Source organism: Artemia franciscana, chromosome 17 (assembly GCF_032884065.1).
Source record: "Artemia franciscana chromosome 17, ASM3288406v1, whole genome shotgun sequence".
Taxonomy (NCBI): domain Eukaryota; kingdom Metazoa; phylum Arthropoda; class Branchiopoda; order Anostraca; family Artemiidae; genus Artemia; species Artemia franciscana.
In genome coordinates this window covers 38504305-38525605 of record NC_088879.1, presented here as the reverse complement: position 1 = coordinate 38525605, position 21301 = coordinate 38504305, and the positions used below count along the sequence as shown (strand labels likewise).

The 21301-nt window shown below is 34.7% G+C and overlaps 1 protein-coding gene across 1 annotated transcript in view; it reads left to right on the top strand.

Moving 5' to 3' along the window:
- Nucleotides 1-327: 327 nt before the first annotated feature.
- LOC136037578 (KICSTOR complex protein SZT2-like) overlaps nucleotides 328-21301 on the top strand; it is an 89341-nt gene continuing 68367 nt past the window's right edge. Inside the window, exons 1-4 of the mRNA XM_065720299.1 lie at nucleotides 328-331; nucleotides 3596-3762; nucleotides 9152-9274; nucleotides 14834-15071. Coding sequence (XP_065576371.1) covers nucleotides 328-331; nucleotides 3596-3762; nucleotides 9152-9274; nucleotides 14834-15071 — 532 coding nt within the window. The remainder of the gene's footprint in view (nucleotides 332-3595; nucleotides 3763-9151; nucleotides 9275-14833; nucleotides 15072-21301) is intronic.

Below are 21301 nucleotides of genomic sequence, written 5' to 3'. Positions count from 1 at the left end.
GTCTTCTGAAATAACAACTGAGTCAACAATATTTTTAACTTTTAAGCAGTTTTCCATTGATTTTATGAAGTTTATGAGTTTTATGGGGACTTAGTGTTGTTTTTTTGTTTTGGACTTAGAATATTTGGGGACTTGGAATTATTTTGGAATTACAGAGATTTCTTGTGATGCTTCCGAGAATTTGAAGAATGGTACGCAGGTATTGCGTAATAATTACTGTTGTCAGTGAAACAAAACAATACATCCTGTTACAGCCCTCGCATCTGGTCATTTGATACATGGATACCGTGGCATTCACAGGCTTTATTGTATTGTTTCACTGACAACATGAGTAATTATGCTATACCAGATAACGGATCATTCTTGACATTCTCGGAAAAACGCTAAGAAATTCTTGGAAACCAGGATATATATTCTCGGAATGATGTCAAAAAGGTTTTAGCAACTCTAATAATACGTCCGAGTATGGGCTGCAACAGTATCTGTGTTCCCAAAAAATTAAGTCCCAAAAAATAAAAAGTCCCAAAAAAAAATTCAAGTCCAAAAAAAATATAAATTTCATAAAATCAATGGAAAACTGCTTAGAAGCTACTTATGTCTTTCTCCAAAATTACCCAAAAATTACAAGTAAAAATCAAAATAATTCTAAGTCAATCTCATAAAATCAATGGGAAAAACACATGATTCTTGAATTTCTCAGAAACATGCCAAGAATTTCTCGGTGAAAGTACAAAAAAATAAAATAAAAACAATTCCAAGTCCTCCAAAAAATCATAAATTTAATAAAATCATTGGAAAACTGCTTTGAAGCTAAAAATGTTGTTGACTTCAATTTCAAATTCAAGAATGATGCGCTATCTGGTATTGTGTAGTCATTCATTTTGTCAGTGAAACAATACAATACATCCTGTGACAGCCCTCACATCTGGTCTTCTGAGTCCAATAACTCCAAAAGTCTCAGTCCTAAAGTTCCCCCAAAAATTCTAAATTTTATAAAATGATTGGTAAACTGCTTACAAGCTAAAAATGTTGTTGACTCAGTTGTTATATCAAAAGACCAGATGTGATGGTTATCACAGGATGTCTTGTATTGTTTCACTGACAACATGAATGATTACAGAATACCAGATAACGCGTTATTCTTGAATTCTTGGAAACATGCCACAACATTTTCGGAAAACAGGATTTATATTCTTGGGATGATGCCAAAAAGATGCTAGCAACTCCAATAGCACATTGGAGTATGGGCTGCCACAGGATCCGTGTCTCAAATAACCAGATTTACGGGCTGTCACAGGATGTTTTATTTTGTTTCACTGATAACATGAACAATTACGCAATACCAGATAATGTATCATTTTTGACATTCTCGAAAACATATAAGGTTATTCTTGGTGCCTCTAAATAATTCTAGTCCCTAAAATATTCTAAGTCCAAAAATATTTGAAGTCCATAAATTATATGTTTCGAAATAATTCGAGGTTAGTTCCATAAAAAAAATTGAAGTCTGAAAAAAACACATAAATTTCATAAAATCAATGGAAAACTGTTTACAAGGTAAAAATACTATTGACTCAGTTGTTATCTCAGAACACCAGCTGTAAGGGCTGTCACAGGATGTATTGTGTTGTTTCACTGACAAAATGAGTGATTATGAAATACCAGATAACGCATCATTCTTGAAATTTTCGGAAATATACCAAGAAATTATCGGAAACCAGCATGTATATTCTTGGAATGATGTCAAAAATGTTTTTAGCAACTCCAATAATGCATCGGAGTATGGGCTGCAACAGTATCTGTGTCTCAAGAGACCAGATGTAAGGGCTGTCACAGGATATATTTAAGTACCAAAAAAAATTGAAGTCCAAAAATTACATGTTTCAAAATAATTCGAGGTTCCAAGAAAATTCCACGTCCCAAGAAAATTCTAAGTCCCAAAAAATCTTTCCAAAAACATTGTGTTGAAAAAAAGTTGAAAAATGGTTGGGGGCAGAAAGTGGGGGTGAGACATTGGGGAAAGGAGGGGAACTCGGGACCCTGGTGGGGGGGCATTGGATCCTGGTTGGGAATGTTGGGACCCAAAGTCATGCGCAAGCCCGGTGATGGAAAACCTATGTGATCCGGGCCATTACATTACCATAATGACTCCTGGCCAGTTGTAGTCATAGTCAGATATCTATTATCGGATTGATAACATTATAGTACAATAAGATCTCTACCCATTGTATATTAAAATCCATATCAAAACTTCGTTTATAAGACATCTTGCCACTTCAAACTCACTTCAATTATTGAGTAACGTACTTGGCAGCCGAAACTCAGATAATAATAGTTCCAGAGATTTTCTTATCAACCAGAAATGATTATGTAATACCGGATGCTCGACAGACCCCATCTCTCCAATAGCACATTGGGATAGGGCTCTTGTTGTATCCAAAGGACCTATAAGAGGGGTTAGCAACTCCAACAGTACATCGGGATAGGGCTCTAGTTTGATCTATCTGGGCCATAATATTCCTCTCTCTCCCACTCTCTCTCTCTTTCTTCCTTTATCTCACTCTTCCTCTCTTTTTCCCTCATTTGCTGCCTTTCCTCCCTTTTTGTTTGTCTCTATCACACTCTCTTGTTCCATGTCTGAATCTCATCTCTTATGATTTTTTCCATTTTATTACTTAGCTACCATTCTGGCTTTTCTTTCCTCCCAAATATGGTTCTGAATATAGAGTAGACTTATATTTAAGCTCGATTAATTTGTAGTATCAACCGAGATTTCAAAGTAAAAATAAAACTATTTGAATTAAATCTATTTATCCTTATGTTAAAAATGAATATTGACGAATTTAACTTGTTGTCCTTTTATGTGACTATTTTATGTGACTATTATGCTGCACAATAGTGCTCTTAATGGCTAGATTATAATAATGGCTGGAGTTCAACCAGGACTGAAAAAGCTTTCTCAGAATCACCACTTCTTCTGACTGTGCTCCCATTGTATCTGAAATAGATAGCTTATTTTATGGGTCGCATTCCGAACTGGACACTAATGGGTGAGCTGTTAGTTGGCATTGTGTGCTTTTGTACGCAGTCAAACTGCCAAGTTCCAATTAATAATTTGCTTTAGAAAACTCAAGCAGTTTGTTTCCTATCTCTGTATATCCGGCCAACTTCTTATAAATCCGGCACTAGTCTGTCCACAATCTTGATCCCATATTCATCAATTTATCTAAATATATAGTCGATTATGAAAATCAACAGAGAATTGAGACTGCAAGACTCCTTGTTTAGATCAAGCTATGAATTTGGAGTATCTTGTAATGCATTATAATATCAATGAAAAGCAGGTCATCCTCGAACAGGTTGGGAGAATGTCATAAGAATCATGGAAACTTCTCGAGAGGGTGTAAAGAGGGAGGCTTCGAATAGATCGGGATCCTTCTAATTTTTCGAGACGACCTTCTAATTTTTCAGTTTTCTTAACAATAAACCATATTCTATGTATATTTTTGAATCCTCCGAAACCATGTTTTGGGGTTTACCCTAGCATATGTCTACGAATTGATTAATTATATTCTGATCAAATGCTATTTTGTAGGTCCTGCGATTAAAAATGCACTTACTGAACTTCTGAAGAATCGACTGGACGAAGCTGTGCTTTCAAATCTCTACCGCCTACTTGCTAGAAATCCTCAACGAAAGTTAGATCCAGAAGATGTCGCGTTTTTGCAATCAGAAGGCGAACAACCATCAAAGAAATATCAGGTAAATGATCTCATATTGTTGATCCTTTTTTTTGAACCCTCTCCATGAGCCAGTAGGATGGAACAGTAAGAAGCATAACTTTAACAAGAATTGTAAATTTTTCCATTGGTCGGATGAATCTACCCTTTTCATTGTGTCTACATAAATGGTCAGTTGATTGAAGTGGTTTTGCCAGAATTGCATTATCTATATTGACTGCTCTAGTTTCCTTAGGAGGATTTTTTTAAAGTTTTTTTTTAAAGTTTTTTTTTTTTTAGAAAAAACATTATTAGTTTTTATTCTCACATTTTAATGTAAGTTTATATATATATATATATATATATATTATATATATATATATATATATATATATATATATATATATATATATATATTATATATATATATATATATATATATATATATATTTATATATATATATTATATATATATATATATATATATATATATATATATATATATATATATATATATATATATATATATATATATATATATATATATATATATTTCTTTCTCGTATTGTGCTGAAGACGGCCCTTAGACACAGGGCCGAAATATCCTCTGAACAGATTTACACTGTCTTGAAAAGATTTTCCCTATTGTTTCTACTTTGTGTTTGTTTGTCAAATTCCCTCTGAGCCTGTCCCTGTTTAAGATACTTATAAAAGGAAAGCGTGCTTCCTTAGTTAGCATAATGCTATTATGCTTTACATAGAGCACCAAGACATTACTTATTTTTGTTGCTGATTTTAAAGAGCTTTAAATGCCTTATCAACCCTATATCCAAGGCCATATTCAGGAAGGTAACGCGCTTTAACTCACCACCCTCCACCTTGAGCTTTTGTCCAACTCGTCAAAAAATATTAAAAACAAATTACATAAAATATAGAATAAATATAAACAATATTAAAAGACAAATATATAACAAAATATACAAACATGTAAACGTAACGTGTAAACGTATAACGTGTAAAAAAAGCGTATAATATAAGAGCATCTAGGAGCTGCTATGACCATGCTACAACTTGCTAAATCTTGATAAATGATTAATATTAAGTAAATGAAAACTGGATTTATGTCAAGTTTATTTTTATGGAAAGAAATTAGAATCCTAAGATGTTGCTCTAATTAGTGTGTACACACTTTACATCAAAAACATACTTAAAAAAAAGCTTACGCTAAAACAACACACTAAAAACTGCTAACCGCTATATACCAAAAATGCGTACACACTTTAAGTAACAGTGACAAGAAAAATCGACCCCTTTTGCTCAAAATGTTTTTTTTAAGTGAAAATTTTAAAATGAAGTCGAGAATGTAATTACGGTATTTCCGTCACACAAAGCTGTGTAAATTATTCTTTAATTATGTGTTTTTTGTCTCTTTTTTATGTAAAATTTGGGTTTTTCCGATGGAAACAAAACTGAGCAAGTTTTTATAATATATGCTTATATGCTTGACTTAAAAATTGAAATCAGACCATTTTAATACCGTTATTTTTGTGTGTTTTTTTCTTTGGATTTATTTTCCTTTGAATGGTATCTTTTCAATAGAAACCCCAAAAAATAACCATGTGAAGACTTTTAACACTAGACGCTATTGAAACATACCCATGGTAATAATTTTACTCAAAAATCTCAAAGTGCGTAAGATTTGCGACGATTTCCTGATTCTGTCAGAAATCCATAAAGTATTAGTTTCCATGGGTCTCAAAGTGCTGCTGTCTACTTTTATAAGCGATTTCTGTTTGGTACAGTTTACTCCCGATTACCCGCGGTTCGATTATTCGCAATGCGGATTGACTGCGGCAATGTAAATTAAAAAAAAGTTATAAATACAAAAGTCGAAAAAAAATATAGTACAAAGAAAATGTATTTATTTCATCTTTAAAAGCATATTAATTTTAAAATTATGTTAAGGTACTTTGCTTGTAATAATAAACTATGTATGCAATATTGCGAAATGTATGCTACATTTCGCAAACATTGCGTCTCGCCTGTGTTGCTCAGGGTTGTGACGTGCTATTGGCGGATAAACTCGTTTTGCAGATAATTCAGTCACAAATGAGAAAAAGAGCTATATGAAAAAGGAACAAACGCAAGTGATTCACTATTTTTAGAAAGTTTAATTAGGATTTTGATTTTTTTTTTTTTTTTTTTTTTTTTACACTTTAAAACTGTAAGTAATTCTACGGTTTGTTCTTCTTTTTTCGATTGATTGTCATTCCATTTATTACTTTTTTCCTTTGTTATGTTTTAAATACAGGTTTTAATAAGCGTAATTTTGTTTTTCTTTGTCCCTACAATCTATTTTTCTAATATATGGATTATCCACGAAATTCGATTTTCGCGGCATTCACGCCACTCAATTCCGCGGATGATTGAGTCGACTGTATTTCGATTAACTTTGTGATTTTATCTGATGTGTTTGGGCCTGAGACTGAATAATGGCACCATATGTGCCTGTAAACATCGAAACTTCAACTTCTGCACCTCTAAACTTCTCTACTCTAAATTTCAATTGATTGCTCATTCCTAAGATAGCCCAAGGCAAAAAATTCAGCTTTTAAACTAAAAAAAAAAATACAATTTCCTTGTTAAAGTTGATTAATACGCTCTGCAGAGCTGACGAATCTATATTTCTTGAATATGCTTTTTTTTCATAATAATTCGGTCGTGATTGAAGCCAACTTGGAAATTTTGAGGGGCTGGCAGTTTCTTTATTCTGGCAAAAACAACACAAAACTGGATAATTGATTATACTCAAAAGTAATCTTTAGTCTGATTCGTTGCAAACAACTTGCTTCCCTGGCATCTAAAATTCAGACGTGTTTTTGGAATTTTGTTTTTAAATCAACCTGGAGGCAAAAATTGACCCCCTGACCCTCTTAAAAAAACCAGGTGTGTGTTCCTTCTCCACCCTGCCCCTCCCAATGCCAGCTTTGTGACCTGAGCTTCGTCTCATTTTACGTTATCATTTACTTTTAATAATAGAGATAATGACAATTCTAAGGCACTTAACCATCTAATGGAACTGTATCAGTTTACGCTTCCTTCAGTTGCTCTGTCTTCTGCTGGACCACTTGAATATTATCTTTGCCACCAGTAGACAGCTTTGGCATATGACTTACTCAGTTTTGAGATGGCAGTGCATTTTAAGTGTGTCTTTAAGGAACGTGTCACTATTTTTTCTTTTTTTTTGGAAAACAACTTTCTTTTTGGGGCAACTCATTTTTAAGAATTTGAAGTGCTAATAGCTTTGCTACATTGCGTATCTGTTTTTTACGTCATAGAGTTAGTTTTGAGAGGGCAGTGCATTTTAAGCCTGTCTTTAAGGAACGTGTCGCAATTTTTTCTTCTTTTTTTGGAAAAAAAAATTCTTTTTGCGGCACCTCATTTTTAAGAATTGGAAGTGCAAATAGCTTTGGCATAGTGTACATCTATTTTTTACGTCATAGAGTCAGTTTTGAGATGGCAGTGCATTTTAAGTCTGTCTTTAAGGAACGTGTCACTGTTTTTTTCTTCTCTTTTTGGAAAAAAACATTCTTTTTGGGGCACCTCATTTTTAAGAATTTGAAGTGCGAATATCTTTGCCACATTGCGTATCCGTTTTTTACGTCATAGAGTCAGTTTTGAGATGGTAGTGCATTTTAAGACTATCTTTAAGGAACGTGTCACTATGTGAATAACTTTAGCACAGTGCGTATCTGTTTTTTACGTCGTAGAGTCAGTTTTGAGATGGCAGTGCATTTTAAGACTGTCTTTAAGGAACGCGTCACTATTTTTTTTTCTCCTTTTTTTTTGGAAAAAAGCATCCTTTTTGCGACACCTCATTTTTAATAACTTGAAGTGCGGATAGCTTTGGCGGATTGCGTATCTGTTTTTTAAGTCATAGTTAAGTCTGAATAATATTTCATGGCCCTATTTTATGTATTACTAGCTGTTGGGGTGGCGCTTCACGCCACCTCAACTCCTAGTTGGTGGGGGCGCTTCGCGCCCCCCCCCCCAAGCCCCCCCACGCGCGTAAGTCGTTACGCGCCATATTAGTTACGCGCCATTGTAGCTGTGTCCCTATGTCCGACCTGTGAATATAGATATATACATATATATATATATATATATATATATATATATATATATATATATATATATATATATATATATATATATCATGAAAAGAGAAATCACCAATGCAACAGCACAAACACAAAAAAAAGAGAGACAGAAGGAGAAAAGGAAGACTGTTTTCCTAAATTAGTGATTAATGTAGACCAGCACTTGAATGAGGCCTCAACCCTACTCATCCATACAATCACATAGGTCAAACAGCATAGCCACACACAATCAACCATAAAGAATAATCCATGGGCAGGCAGTCATGTCGTCAATAAGTATAAGTCGTCCTTTACCAAACAATAGAAAAACAATATAGACAAATAATTCAGAGGCAACACCCAACATAAGGGTTCATCAGGAGAATACACTGGCCTATATAGGATTTCTATATATATATATATATATATATATATATATATATATATATATATATATATATATATATATATATATATATATATATATATGTTTTTAACTACGTAAAACTTGCGAATATACAACATTCTTTGCTGTCCCATTGTCTGTGCATATAAATAGATTTCTCAGGTTTACCGACTCTTGAACATGCAACATATAATGGTCCATGGGAAAACAATCCGTATTCAGATCTATACCTCATGATTCTAATGATTGCCCTTGAGCTTTGTTAATGGTTATTGCTAATCGACGATTCCCTGTGTCGCCGTCGTCATTTATATATCCCCCTGTGCCCCCCGGCGTCCCTGTTGTAGTTGTGTCCCTGTGTCCCGGTCGTCATTTATATTCCCTGTGTCCCGGTCGTCATTTTTGTCCCGGTGTCCCAGTCTGTGATTTCTCTTTGAGTGTCCCGGGCGTCATTTATATTCCTTGTGTCCCGGTGTCCCGGTCGTCATTTGTGTCCCGGTGCTTTGTTGATGGTGATTGCTAATCGAACATTCCTTGTGTCCCGGTCGCTTTCTCTTTGAGTGTCCCGGTCGTCATTTATATTCCCTATGTGCCGGTGTCCCGGTCGTCATTTGTGTCCCGATGTCCCGGTCTGTAATTTCGCCAGTCGAAAACATGACGTCAGTCGACACACAAACATGAAGTCACTCGACAGACACACACACGCACAGATAACTTATTTTTATATATATAGATTATTCTAGCCATCCATCTTCATTAGCTTTTTGAAGCACACATGTTTCGATCTCTATCAAATGTTGGATGCGCCTCCTTTTTTTTCGTCTCGTTTTAACAATGGAAATAATGACGATTCTAACGCACTTAATTATCTAATTGAACTGTTTCAGTTTACATTGCCTTCAGTTGCTCTGCCTTTTACTGGACCCCTTGAATATTATCTTATGGAAAGTCTTAGCTCCTACTTCACACCTCCAAAATATGTTGATGCTCAGGGTGACTATCGATTTAAGGTAAGTTTAATTCATTTTCCTTATTGCTTGATTTACAGTCACTTAACTGAATTCAAAATTTTTGGGTTCTTCCCAAAAACAAATCATCAATAATTATAAATCATTTTTTTAGATAGATGGATGAACATATATATTTTTAATTGATTAATATTTCATTTACTGTGAAAAATCAAATACCACTAGCCTATATATCCAAACAAAACCTAGAGAGCTTTTTAGCTCATTCCATTATCCATACTTAACTAATTAAACTAACAAAGTATAAGAAATATGCTCATCGTCAGTTCACATTGACACGACATAATTCATCATCGTCAAAAAAAATAATAATAATAAACAAAATAATAAATTAATAAAACTGCTAGCATAGAGGCCCTTAAAGGCAATTATCTTAAAATGGCTCATAAATTGAAACTGTCGCCTGCTTTCTCAGAATAAGAACAAAAAGTTTGAAATTTTTTATACGGAACATGTTTGGGGGGAGGGGGGCACTAACGAAAATTGTGTTTCTTCATTGGTAGTTCGGGGCAATTCGCCTCTGTAATTAATATAACGTTCAACCTTCTAGGGGAACACGTACTTCTTTGCCAGTTCTTTCTGTATTTAGAAAGAACGTTTTGCCTAAATTTTAAGAAAAATGTAATGACAAATTATAAATGGGCATTAATGATGATTTAAGGTATCTGACACACCTTCAGTGTAGGATGAAGCGTGTTCAATTAAGTTTTTTAATCGCTATTTTTTATATGTTTTGTGTTTAGATAGTATATTCATCCAAAATTTGGAGGTAATTACAAGTAAATGTAGCTCAAAAGTATATTTAATCAGAATGAATCAATGGAATGATGAAATGATATAAGATTGTGGGACTTTTCTACTCCCTTTATTTGTTAATTATTGATGGAATGAAGTATATTGCACAATAGTAACCGAAACTCTAAGAAACGCAATTTTGATACCAATAGATACATCAGAAGAATTGAATTTTTATCTTGATTCTAAATATATAAGTTTTATTAAGTTTAATCCTACCCATCAAAAGTTATGAACCTGAGAAAATCTAACCTTATTTTCAATAAAGGGGGAAACACCCTCTAAAAGTCATTGAATCTTAATGAAAATAACACCATCAGATTCAGCGTATCAGAGAATTCTATTGTAGAGGTTTCAAGCTTCTATCTGTCTGTCTATCTATTTATAAGTGAGTAATAATTGTGTATGTATGTATGTTCTCGAAAACGGCTCCACATTTTTTCTGGAAAATTGGTATCTTGGGATATTCTTGCTGAGAAAATCTGTTAAGAGACAATGTTGGTTTTTGCAAATGACATTATGTACTATGTTAGTGCATCATATAAGCATTTCTTATGACATCATGTATGGCATCATATAAGAGTTTTCTTATATGTTGTCATGCATAGCATAAATAAGATTGTTTAGTTTCCAACGCAACAGTTATTTATATAATATAATTTCTGTTGGAAGGCCCAAAAAACGAAAATTTGCAGTTGTAGTTACTATAAATGACGATTCTATGGAACCAACACCTAAACTATCAAACGTGATAAAATTTAAAATTCGACAACCTGGACCATCAATTGCGACAACACCAATACGGACAGCTAAAGCAAAGCTCATTGCTAATATCAAAATCCAAAAATGTGTCAAAAATGAAAATGAAGAGCAAAGACAGGGGCGGTTAGAAGATATGCGATAACGACAACTAGAGCGTGCTAAAAGTAAGAATGAAGAGCAAAGACAGACGTGGTTAAAATACATACGACACTGACCTAGTAAGTGAGTCAAAAATTGAAAACAAAGAGCAAAGACACACATGATTAGAAGAAAAGCAACGGTGTGTCAAAAATAAAAATGAAAAGTGAAGAAACACGTGTTTAGAGGACACGCAACTGCTAGTATGTGAGCAATTCAAAAATTAAAATGAACAGCAAATACCCAGACGTTTAGAAGAACCGCGGCAGCGTGTCAAAAATGAAAATGAAGAGCACAGACACGCGGTTAGAAGACATGCAACACCGAACAAGTGAGCAAGTCCAAAATGAAAATGAAGAGCAAAGACACACGCGGTTAGAAGACATGCAAAGTATCGGGGAATAGGGCTGGAAGCCTTCTTCACATTTAGGATAACCCTGATTCGATGTTAAAACGAACACAAATTAAATATTAAAAAAGAGTCTTTCACGATGAAAGTAAAGAGCGATCAAAACTGAAAGCGAACGGAAAACATTCCACATATAAAGGGGGCTGACGCCTCCTTAATCCAGCTCCTTACAATAAGTTTTGACTTTTGCCCCCCCCCCCCCAATGCTTTGAGCATGACTCTTCAAACACAAGAGTAAGTGGAATGAGATAAAAATATTTTCCCGATTACATCAAGAATGAAACGGCTTATTAATGTGCATTACTTTAAACGATAAAATTTTCAGTTTAAATATTTGAAAGGCTATCGGTAAATAAAATTTGCAACTCCCGAATTTTTAAGTGCTTTTATTACTTATTTACTACAAAACTTAAGCGCAACAAGGGGGAATTTAAGGACTCCTCTTTATATATAGAGGGGAATTTAAGGACCCCCCCTTACAGATAGAAGAATTTTTGTTGATTTAAGTTTTAATTTCGCTCTTTATTTTCATCTTAGAAAAAGTTTTTTTTTTCATTTAATACCTCTAGAGAGGTTATTGTTAGGCGCTTATTTAAACCTTTACAGAAAAACTAGTTGCTTTTTTAAAGTCCGGTCTTAATTGGTGTTTTGGCTTTTCTTAAGTGGGGCATAATGGTAGTAAAGTACGGTATTTTCGGGCAATAACGTTAATAACGTTATACCATCATCATTAATAATGCTAAACTGGAAAATTGTCCTGTTTTCTTAGATATCTCAATATTGAAGCAGAATCTGTTTACAGGTTGGCGAACATTACAGGTCGAGTGAAGAACATCTGGTCTCTTCTAATCACTTATGTATACTTACAGGGAGATTAATAAAGATGAGGAGGTGTGTCTAGTCGTGTTATACACAAAAGCCCTTAAACATCTCTCTGTGACGTTCAGCGCACCACAAGTTGTAACAAAAAAGAAATAAAAACGAAAGAAACAGATCACTGCTTCCCATATGAAAAAGTGATGTTCCTTATTACTCACGATGGTGGACTCTAATTGAATTTTCCTAAATAGGGTTTTCGGCTATGGCAGCTCCAGTGATGTGGGTTTTCATTTCGATTCGATTTCATATTTAAGGGATTCCAGGCTGTTTTTCAAAATTACCGTATATTTTTGTCACAACAAACTTTTATCATTAAGATTAATCAAAATAATAGTTACCATTCATCAGTCAGGTTCAAATGACGATCCTTACTCAATTGATAGCTTTTGTGTTTTTTTTGTTTTTTTTTCAAATCTTGTTTTAAAACTTTTGGCTACTATATGAAGGAGTTGCTTCTTTTCTTAGGGTTTTGGCGAGTGCTTCAACCATGATTAAGACAAAGCCAGACTCAACAATTTGTGTACAACCTTCCTGGGGTATTGAATCCTTATAACCCTTTTTTTTTTACCGGTTAACATGGATCTTAAGATGTCAAATATTGTATACAGTAATTTATTAGAGTAAAACTGAAATCTATATTTATTTGCAGGACTACTCTCCTGACCCGGTTCCAGAAAGTCATATGCTCATGCATGTAAGAACACCAGAAATGTCCCAGACTTGGATAGGAATTGTTGGCTTTACATTTGTCGATGGATATGGTAATCCACTTTCTAGCCAAGAAAGATTGAACTTGCATGGCTGTAGAATGCCGTCTGATATGGCCGAAATGGAAGAATTTGTGAAAACTGAGCTTCTCTTAGAAAAAGAAGAAGAAAATTACAAGGGTATGTTTTTAGTTGGGCTATTCTGCTTTGTTGAGTCAATTAAATAAAAAAAACAAGTTTTTTTAACTGAAAGTAAGGAGCGACATTAAAAATTAAAACGAACAGAAATTACTTCGTATATGAAAGGGGCTGCTTCCTCATCAACGCCCCGCTCTTTACGCTAAGGTTTGACTCTTTCTTTCAACTCTTCTTTTTAAAACAGTAAAAACTTAAACAGTAAAACAGAAACGTTATCAAAACCTTTAACGAAGAAATGTCAGTTTTTTATTATCCAGTAAGTTCCATTTTCCCTTTGTCGAACTTTAGCAACCCAGAGGATGAGAGGGGGGCTGAAAAGGGGAAGTTCCCCATCGCAAACATAATAAAATTTTTGCACTTTAAGTTTTAATGTCGCTCTTTATTTGCATGTATCAAGTTCCTCCAGATGGAAACACCCGAAATCTTTTTCAACTACTTCGTCATTGCTAAAATATCTAATCAAAATCTCGTTAGAAATTGGAAAAATATTTGCTGAAGTATCCTATCTAAGACTTTATGCTAACTCAGAAATTTCTTGGGCTAAGTAAATGAAATTATCAGGTTTCAAGTTTCAACGTTGCAACTGCCAGGTTCTCAAAATCAGTCTAAATGCCTGGCAGTGAATATAAATCCAATGAAGCAAACTGGTTAATAGTGACTGTTGTACCTGAAAAGGGTCCAGTTAAACAGTTCGTGGTAACGAACTGCAGTAAGGAGTGACCCGGCTCAATAGTAACCGAAACTCTAAAAATGGAATTTTTACGCTGATTCTAAATATATAAGTTTCATGAAGTTTAGTTTTACCCATTAAAAGTCACGAGCCTGAGAAAATTTGCCTTATTTTAGAAGATAGGGGGAAAAACCCCTAAAAGTCAAAGAATTCTAACGAAAATCACACCATCAGATCCAGAGTATCAGAGAACCCTACTGTAGAAGTTTCAAGCTCCTATCTATCAAAATGTGGAATTTTTTATTTTTTGCCAGAAGATATCACGGATGCATGTTTATCTGTTTTTTTTTTTGTTTTTTTTTCCAGGGGTGATCGTATCGACCCAGTGGTCCTAGAATGTCGCGAGGGGGCTCATTTTAACGGAAATTAAAAGTTTTAGTGCCCTTTTTAAATGACCAAAAAATTGGAGGGCACCTAGGCCCCCTCCCACGCTCATTTTTTCTCAAAGCTACTGGATCAAAACTTTGAGATAGCCATTTTGTTCAACATAGTTGGAAAACCTAATAATTATGTCTTTGGGGAGGACTTACTCCCCCACAGTCCTCGGAGGAGGGGCTGCAAGTCACAAACTTTGACCATTGTTTACATATAGTGATGGTTATTGGGACGTGTACAGACGATTTCAGGGGGACTTTTTCACGTTAAAGGGGGTTTAGTGGAGGTGGCTACGTGGGAAGATCGTTCTATGGAGAAAATTTATCATGAGGGAAGAAAATTTCTGTGAAGCTTCTTTTCTTAGGGTTTTGGCGAGTGCTTCAACCATGATTAAGACAAAGCCAGACTCAACAATTTGTGTACAACCTTCCTGGGGTATTGAATCCTTATAACCCTTTTTTTTTTACCGGTTAACATGGATCTTAAGATGTCAAATATTGTATACAGTAATTTATTAGAGTAAAACTGAAATCTATATTTATTTGCAGGACTACTCTCCTGACCCGGTTCCAGAAAGTCATATGCTCATGCATGTAAGAACACCAGAAATGTCCCAGAGTTGGATAGGAATTGTTGGCTTTACATTTGTCGATGGATATGGTAATCCACTTTCTAGCCAAGAAAGATTGAACTTGCATGGCTGTAGAATGCCGTCTGATATGGCCGAAATGGAAGAATTTGTGAAAACTGAGCTTCTCTTAGAAAAAGAAGAAGAAAATTACAAGGGTATGTTTTTAGTTGGGCTATTCTGCTTTGTTGAGTCAATTAAATAAAAAAAAACAAGTTTTTTTAACTGAAAGTAAGGAGCGACATTAAAAATTAAAACGAACAGAAATTACTTCGTATATGATAGGGGCTGCTTCCTCATCAACGCCCCGCTCTTTACGCTAAGGTTTGACTCTTTCTTTCAACTCTTCTTTTTAAAACAGTAAAAACTTAAACAGTAAAACAGAAACGTTATCAAAACCTTTAACGAAGAAATGTCAGTTTTTTATTATCCAGTAAGTTCCATTTTCCCTTTGTCGAACTTTAGCATCCCAGAGGATGAGAGGGGGGCTGAAAAGGGGAAGTTCCCCATCGCAAACATAATAAAATTTTTGCACTTTAAGTTTTAATGTCGCTCTTTATTTGCATGTATCAAGTTCCTCCAGATGGAAACACCCGAAATCTTTTTCAACTACTTCGTCATTGCTAAAATATCTAATCAAAATCTCGTTAGAAATTGGAAAAATATTTGCTGAAGTATCCTATCTAAGACTTTATGCTAACTCAGAAATTTCTTGGGCTAAGTAAATGAAATTATCAGGTTTCAAGTTTCAACGTTGCAACTGCCAGGTTCTCAAAATCAGTCTAAATGCCTGGCAGTGAATATAAATCCAATGAAGCAAACTGGTTAATAGTGACTGTTGTACCTGAAAAGGGTCCAGTTAAACAGTTCGTGGTAACGAACTGCAGTAAGGAGTGACCCGGCTCAATAGTAACCGAAACTCTAAAAATGGAATTTTTACGCTGATTCTAAATATATAAGTTTCATGAAGTTTAGTTTTACCCATTAAAAGTCACGAGCCTGAGAAAATTTGCCTTATTTTAGAAGATAGGGGGAAAAACCCCTAAAAGTCAAAGAATCCTAACGAAAATCACACCATCAGATCCAGAGTATCAGAGAACCCTACTGTAGAAGTTTCAAGCTCCTATCTATCAAAATGTGGAATTTTTTATTTTTTGCCAGAAGATATCACGGATGCATGTTTATCTGTTTTTTTTTTTGTTTTTTTTTCCAGGGGTGATCGTATCGACCCAGTGGTCCTAGAATGTCGCGAGGGGGCTCATTTTAACGGAAATTAAAAGTTTTAGTGCCCTTTTTAAATGACCAAAAAATTGGAGGGCACCTAGGCCCCCTCCCACGCTCATTTTTTCTCAAAGCTACTGGATCAAAACTTTGAGATAGCCATTTTGTTCAACATAGTTGGAAAACCTAATAATTATGTCTTTGGGGAGGACTTACTCCCCCACAGTCCTCGGAGGAGGGGCTGCAAGTCACAAACTTTGACCATTGTTTACATATAGTGATGGTTATTGGGACGTGTACAGACGATTTCAGGGGGACTTTTTCATTTTCACGTTAAAGGGGGTTTGGTGGAGGTGGTTACGTGGGAAGATCGTTCTGTGGAGAATTTATCATGAGGGAAGAAAATTTCTGTGAAGCGGTCGTAGGATTTTCTAACATTATTTGAAAAAAAAGAGAAAATAAATATATAAAAAAAGTTTTTTTCTGGTGGAAGTAGGGAGCAGCATTAGAACCTAAAACGAAAAGAAATTATTACGTATATAAGGGGGTTCGTCTCCTCCACAATATCTCACTCTTTACGCTAAAGTATTTTTGGTAATTTCAACTATTTATTCTACGGCGTTTGTGATTCATGGGTTATTCTTAAAGAATTGGGACCAAGTTGAAGCTTTAGTGTAGAAAGCGAGGTATTGACGAAGGGGAGAACCCCCTCATATACGTAATAAAAATATACAAATATAGAATTTCGTTACATAAGTTAATTCGCAAGTTATGTATATTTATTACTAATAAAAACGTCCGCAAAAAAATAAAAAGTTCTAGTTGCCTTTTTATGCAGCCAAAAATAAAGAGCGAGGCGTTGAGGAGGGGACAATCCATTTCATAGACGGAATAATTTCTGTTCGTTTTAAGCTTTGATGTCGCTCCTTACTTGCAGTTAAAAAACTTGTTTCTTTTTATGAGTTTTTTTATTAGTTTTTTATTGTTTTAAAATGTAGAGTTGTGAGAAACACCTGAGATCTTTTTCAACTGCTTTGTCATTGTTAAATTATCTTATCAAAATCTCCTTGGGAATTAGACGAACATTTGTTGAAGCATTTATCTGAAAGCTTTGTCCCCCTTTGTCTGGTAGGGCCCCAGCCTTTACAGCCATGGACCTATTCCACACTTTGTGAATAATAGTTTCGCAAATGGGTTTATTGTCCAAATAATTATCCAGAAAGGTGTCTTCGTGCCTCCATTGCTACCCTCTTTGATAGTAAACAGAATCTTCCCAGTCTTACATGAATTAAATAAAAAAAACTAGTTTTTTTAACTGAAAGTAAGGAGCGACATTAAAACTTAAAACGAACAGAAATTACTCCGTATATGAAATGGGTTGTCCCCTCCGCAGTCCCTCGCTCTTTACGCTAAAGTTTGACTCTTTGCCACAATTCTACTTTTTAAAACAATTAAAAACTTTAGCGTAAAGAGCGAGGGACTGCGGAGGGGACAACCCATTTCATATACGGAGTAATTTCTGTTCGTTTTAAGTTTTAATGTCGCTCCTTACTTTCAGTTAAAAAAACTAGTTTTTTTTATTTAATTTCTGAACGTTTTTGAATTAATGCATGTTTGATTTTGGCTCTCCGCACATAAATTATTGAAATGAAATTAGTATATTAATTTTTTTTTGGCTAAATGGCTTTCTCTTAGTTTTGATCAGACGATTTTGAGAAATAAGGGGTGGGGAAGGAGGCCTAGCTGCCCTCCAATTCTTCGGTTACTTAAAAAGGCTACTAGAACTTTTAATATTCAACGAACGTTTTTATTAGTAAAAAATATACATAACTTAAGAATTAACTTACGTAACAAACTTTTATATTCTTATATTTTTATTATGTGTACGAGGGGGTTTGTACCCTCGTTAATACCTCGCTCTTTACACTAAATCGTAAGTTTTGTCCCAATTCTTTAAGAATGACCCCTGAATCAAAAAGGCCGTAGAATAAATAGTTGAAATTACTAAAAATATTTTAGCATCAAGAGCGAGGTATCTATCTCCTCCTAAATACCTCGCTCTTTATGCTAAAGTATTTTTAGAACCCCTCATATGCGTAATAATCTCTGTTCGTTTTAAATTTCAATGCTATTCCTTACTTTCATTTGAAAAAACGTTTTCATGTTTATTTTTTCATTGTTTTTTTTTTTATAGTAATGCTAGAAAATCCTGCGCCCTTTTCATTGAATTTTTCTTCCCCCGTGACATATTCCTCAAAGGAAAGATCCTCCCACAAAGGCCTCTCCCATCAACCCCACCCCCCAAACCAAAAAATCCCCATGAAAACGTCTGTGCACTTCCCAATAACCATTACTATATGTAAACACTGGTCAAAGTTTGTAACTTGCAGCCCCTCCCTCAGGGATTGTGGGGGAGTAAGTCATTCCCAAAGACAAAGTTATTATGGTTTTCGACTATGTTGAACAAAATGGCTATCTTAAAATTTTAATCTGTTGACTTTTGGAAAAAAATGAGCATGGGAGGGGGCCTATTTGCCCTCCAATTTTTTGGTCACTTAAAAAGGGCACTAGAACTTTTCATTCTAACGGAAATAGAATGAGCCCTCTCGCGACATCCTAGGACCACTTGGTCGATAAGATGACCCCTGGGAAAAAAACAAAAAAAAAAACAAACAAATAAATAAACACGCACCCGTGATTTGTCTTCTGGCAAAAAATACAAAATTCCACATTTTTTAGATAGGAGCTTGAAATTTTTGCTATAGAGTTCTCTGATATACCGAATGCGATAGTGTGATTTTCGTTAAGATTCTGTGACTTTAAATGGATGTTTCCCCCTTTTTTCCAAAATAGGGCAAATTTTCTCAGGCTCGTAACTTTTGATGACAAAGACTAAATTAATTGAAACTTAATATTTAGAATCAGCGTAAAAATTCGAATCTTTTGATGTATCTTTTAGCATAAAAATTCCGTTTTTTAGAGTTTCGTTTACTATTGAGCCGGGTCGCCCCTTACTACAGTTCCTTACCACGAAGTGTTTGAAAAGAAAATAATTCGGTATTTCGGGGCTTCTGACATTATTACTCCTTTGCGGAAGTTAGGCTCAAAATTGAAAAAGGACTATATTTTTTCTCTGGGCCCCTTCCACCTCTTAGTTCGTTTATTTTCCCGTTGGTTTTCACCTGTTTTCGCTTTATAGTTGTGTTATCTCTTAGCAGTTCTTTCGTTAGTTGAGTTATGGTTGTGGTATTAATGTTTTATCGCTCGTATAGTTGTGTTATTTTCAAATTATACTCCATAATAGAGAGGCTCCGAACACCCAGCATTGTATATTAAGCTCTTAATTTGACATTTTTTTCTAACGTGACCAGATTCGTCCTGCGCCCTTTTCATTGAATTTTTTTCCCCCATGGCATATTTCTCCAAGGAAAGATCCTCCCACATAGCCCCCTCCCTCAACCCTACCCCCAAAACCAAAAAAATCCCCCTGAAAACATCTGTACACTTTCCAATAGCCATTATTATATGTAAACACTGGTTGAAGTTTGTAACTTGCAACCCCTCCCCCAGGGGCTGTGGGGGAGCAAGTCATCCCCAAAAACATAGTTATTATGATTTTCGACTATGCTAAACAAAATGGCTATCTCAAAATTTTGATCCGTTGACTTTGGGAAAAAAATGAGCGTGGGAGGGGGCCTAGATGCCCTCCAATTTTTTTGGTCACTTAAAAAGGGCACTAGAACTTTTCATTTCCGTTAGAATGAGCCCTCTTGCGACATTCTAGGACCACTTGGTCGATACGATGACCCCTGGGGAAAAAAAAAACAAAAAAACAAAAAAACAAATAAACACGCATCCGTGATCTGCCTTCTGGCAGAAAATGCAAAATTCCACATTTTTGTAGATAGGAGCTCGAAACTTCTACAATAGGGTTCTCTGATACGCTGAATCTGATGGTGTGATTTTCGTTAAGATTCTATGACTTTTAGGGGGTGTTTCCCCCTATTTTCTAAAATAACGCAAATTTTCTCAGGCTCGTAACTTTTGATGGGTAAGACTAAACTTGATGAAACTTATATATTTAAAACCAGCATTAAAATGCGATTCTTTTGATATAGCTATTGGTATCAAAATTCCATTTTTTAGAGTTTTGGTTACTATTGAGCCGGGTCGCTCCTTACTACAGTTCGTTACCACGAACTGTTTGATAGTCTAGTTGCTGGCTTGAATGACAAAAAGTGCTTCGGATTTCATAACGTATGAAACAAAAAAAGATAATGATAAATGAAAAATAAAATCCAACATGTGAGAAAAAACAAGGATTTTTTCAGCCAGTAACAAAATATGAAAACGAAAACAAGCAAATAGTTCAACAAGGATCTCCGCAAAGTCGTCTTCAGTTCTCGGAAAAAAAAATCTAACCTTTTGAAGTCAACTCTACAAGAAGAGAAACGATACTAAATAAGTAAATCAAATTTGCTTATATACATGGTCATACAAAACTATACATTTACAGAGGTCTCTGTATCTGCTCAGATGATACACGTCAAGCCCTAAGGTGACGCTTCTTACTTGCGCCAAGTGGCTAAGCTTAACTGCTTTTTTTTTCGAATGTCTGGCCTCATGAGAATTTTTTATAATTTCAGATGCTATAAACAAGGATAGATTGAGCCCTTTCGCAGAAAGGGGGGGGGGGGTATATGCTAGTATAATAAACTAAGAAACACCCATACAATACTTAGCCAATGAATGCACAAAAATTTCTTTTAAGTTCAAGTTTTATTACTTTCAACAAGAAATATGCTGTTTAGTTAAATATGGTAGATTTGAATAGAAGTTGGGTTGGATCAGGAAGATTTTAGTTTAACTGTAGGGAATCATCTACAAAGGTTTGAGATTTAATGAGGAGTTACATTGGCTTGAGTTGAATTAGAAATGAGTTTCATTGACAAATTTTACAAGTGACAAGTCAAATCTGTCACATATTATTCATAAACATATAATCGTTAAGTAAGTTTCATGTTAAATTTCAGTTTTTATGGGAGTTAAATAGTGTTTGGGGAGAAATAGCCAGAAAGAATTTTCGCTAAAATAATATAATAAATATATAATATAAATGTGTCCTCTCCTTTTTAGATTGTATTTACCTCATAAAATAATATACGCT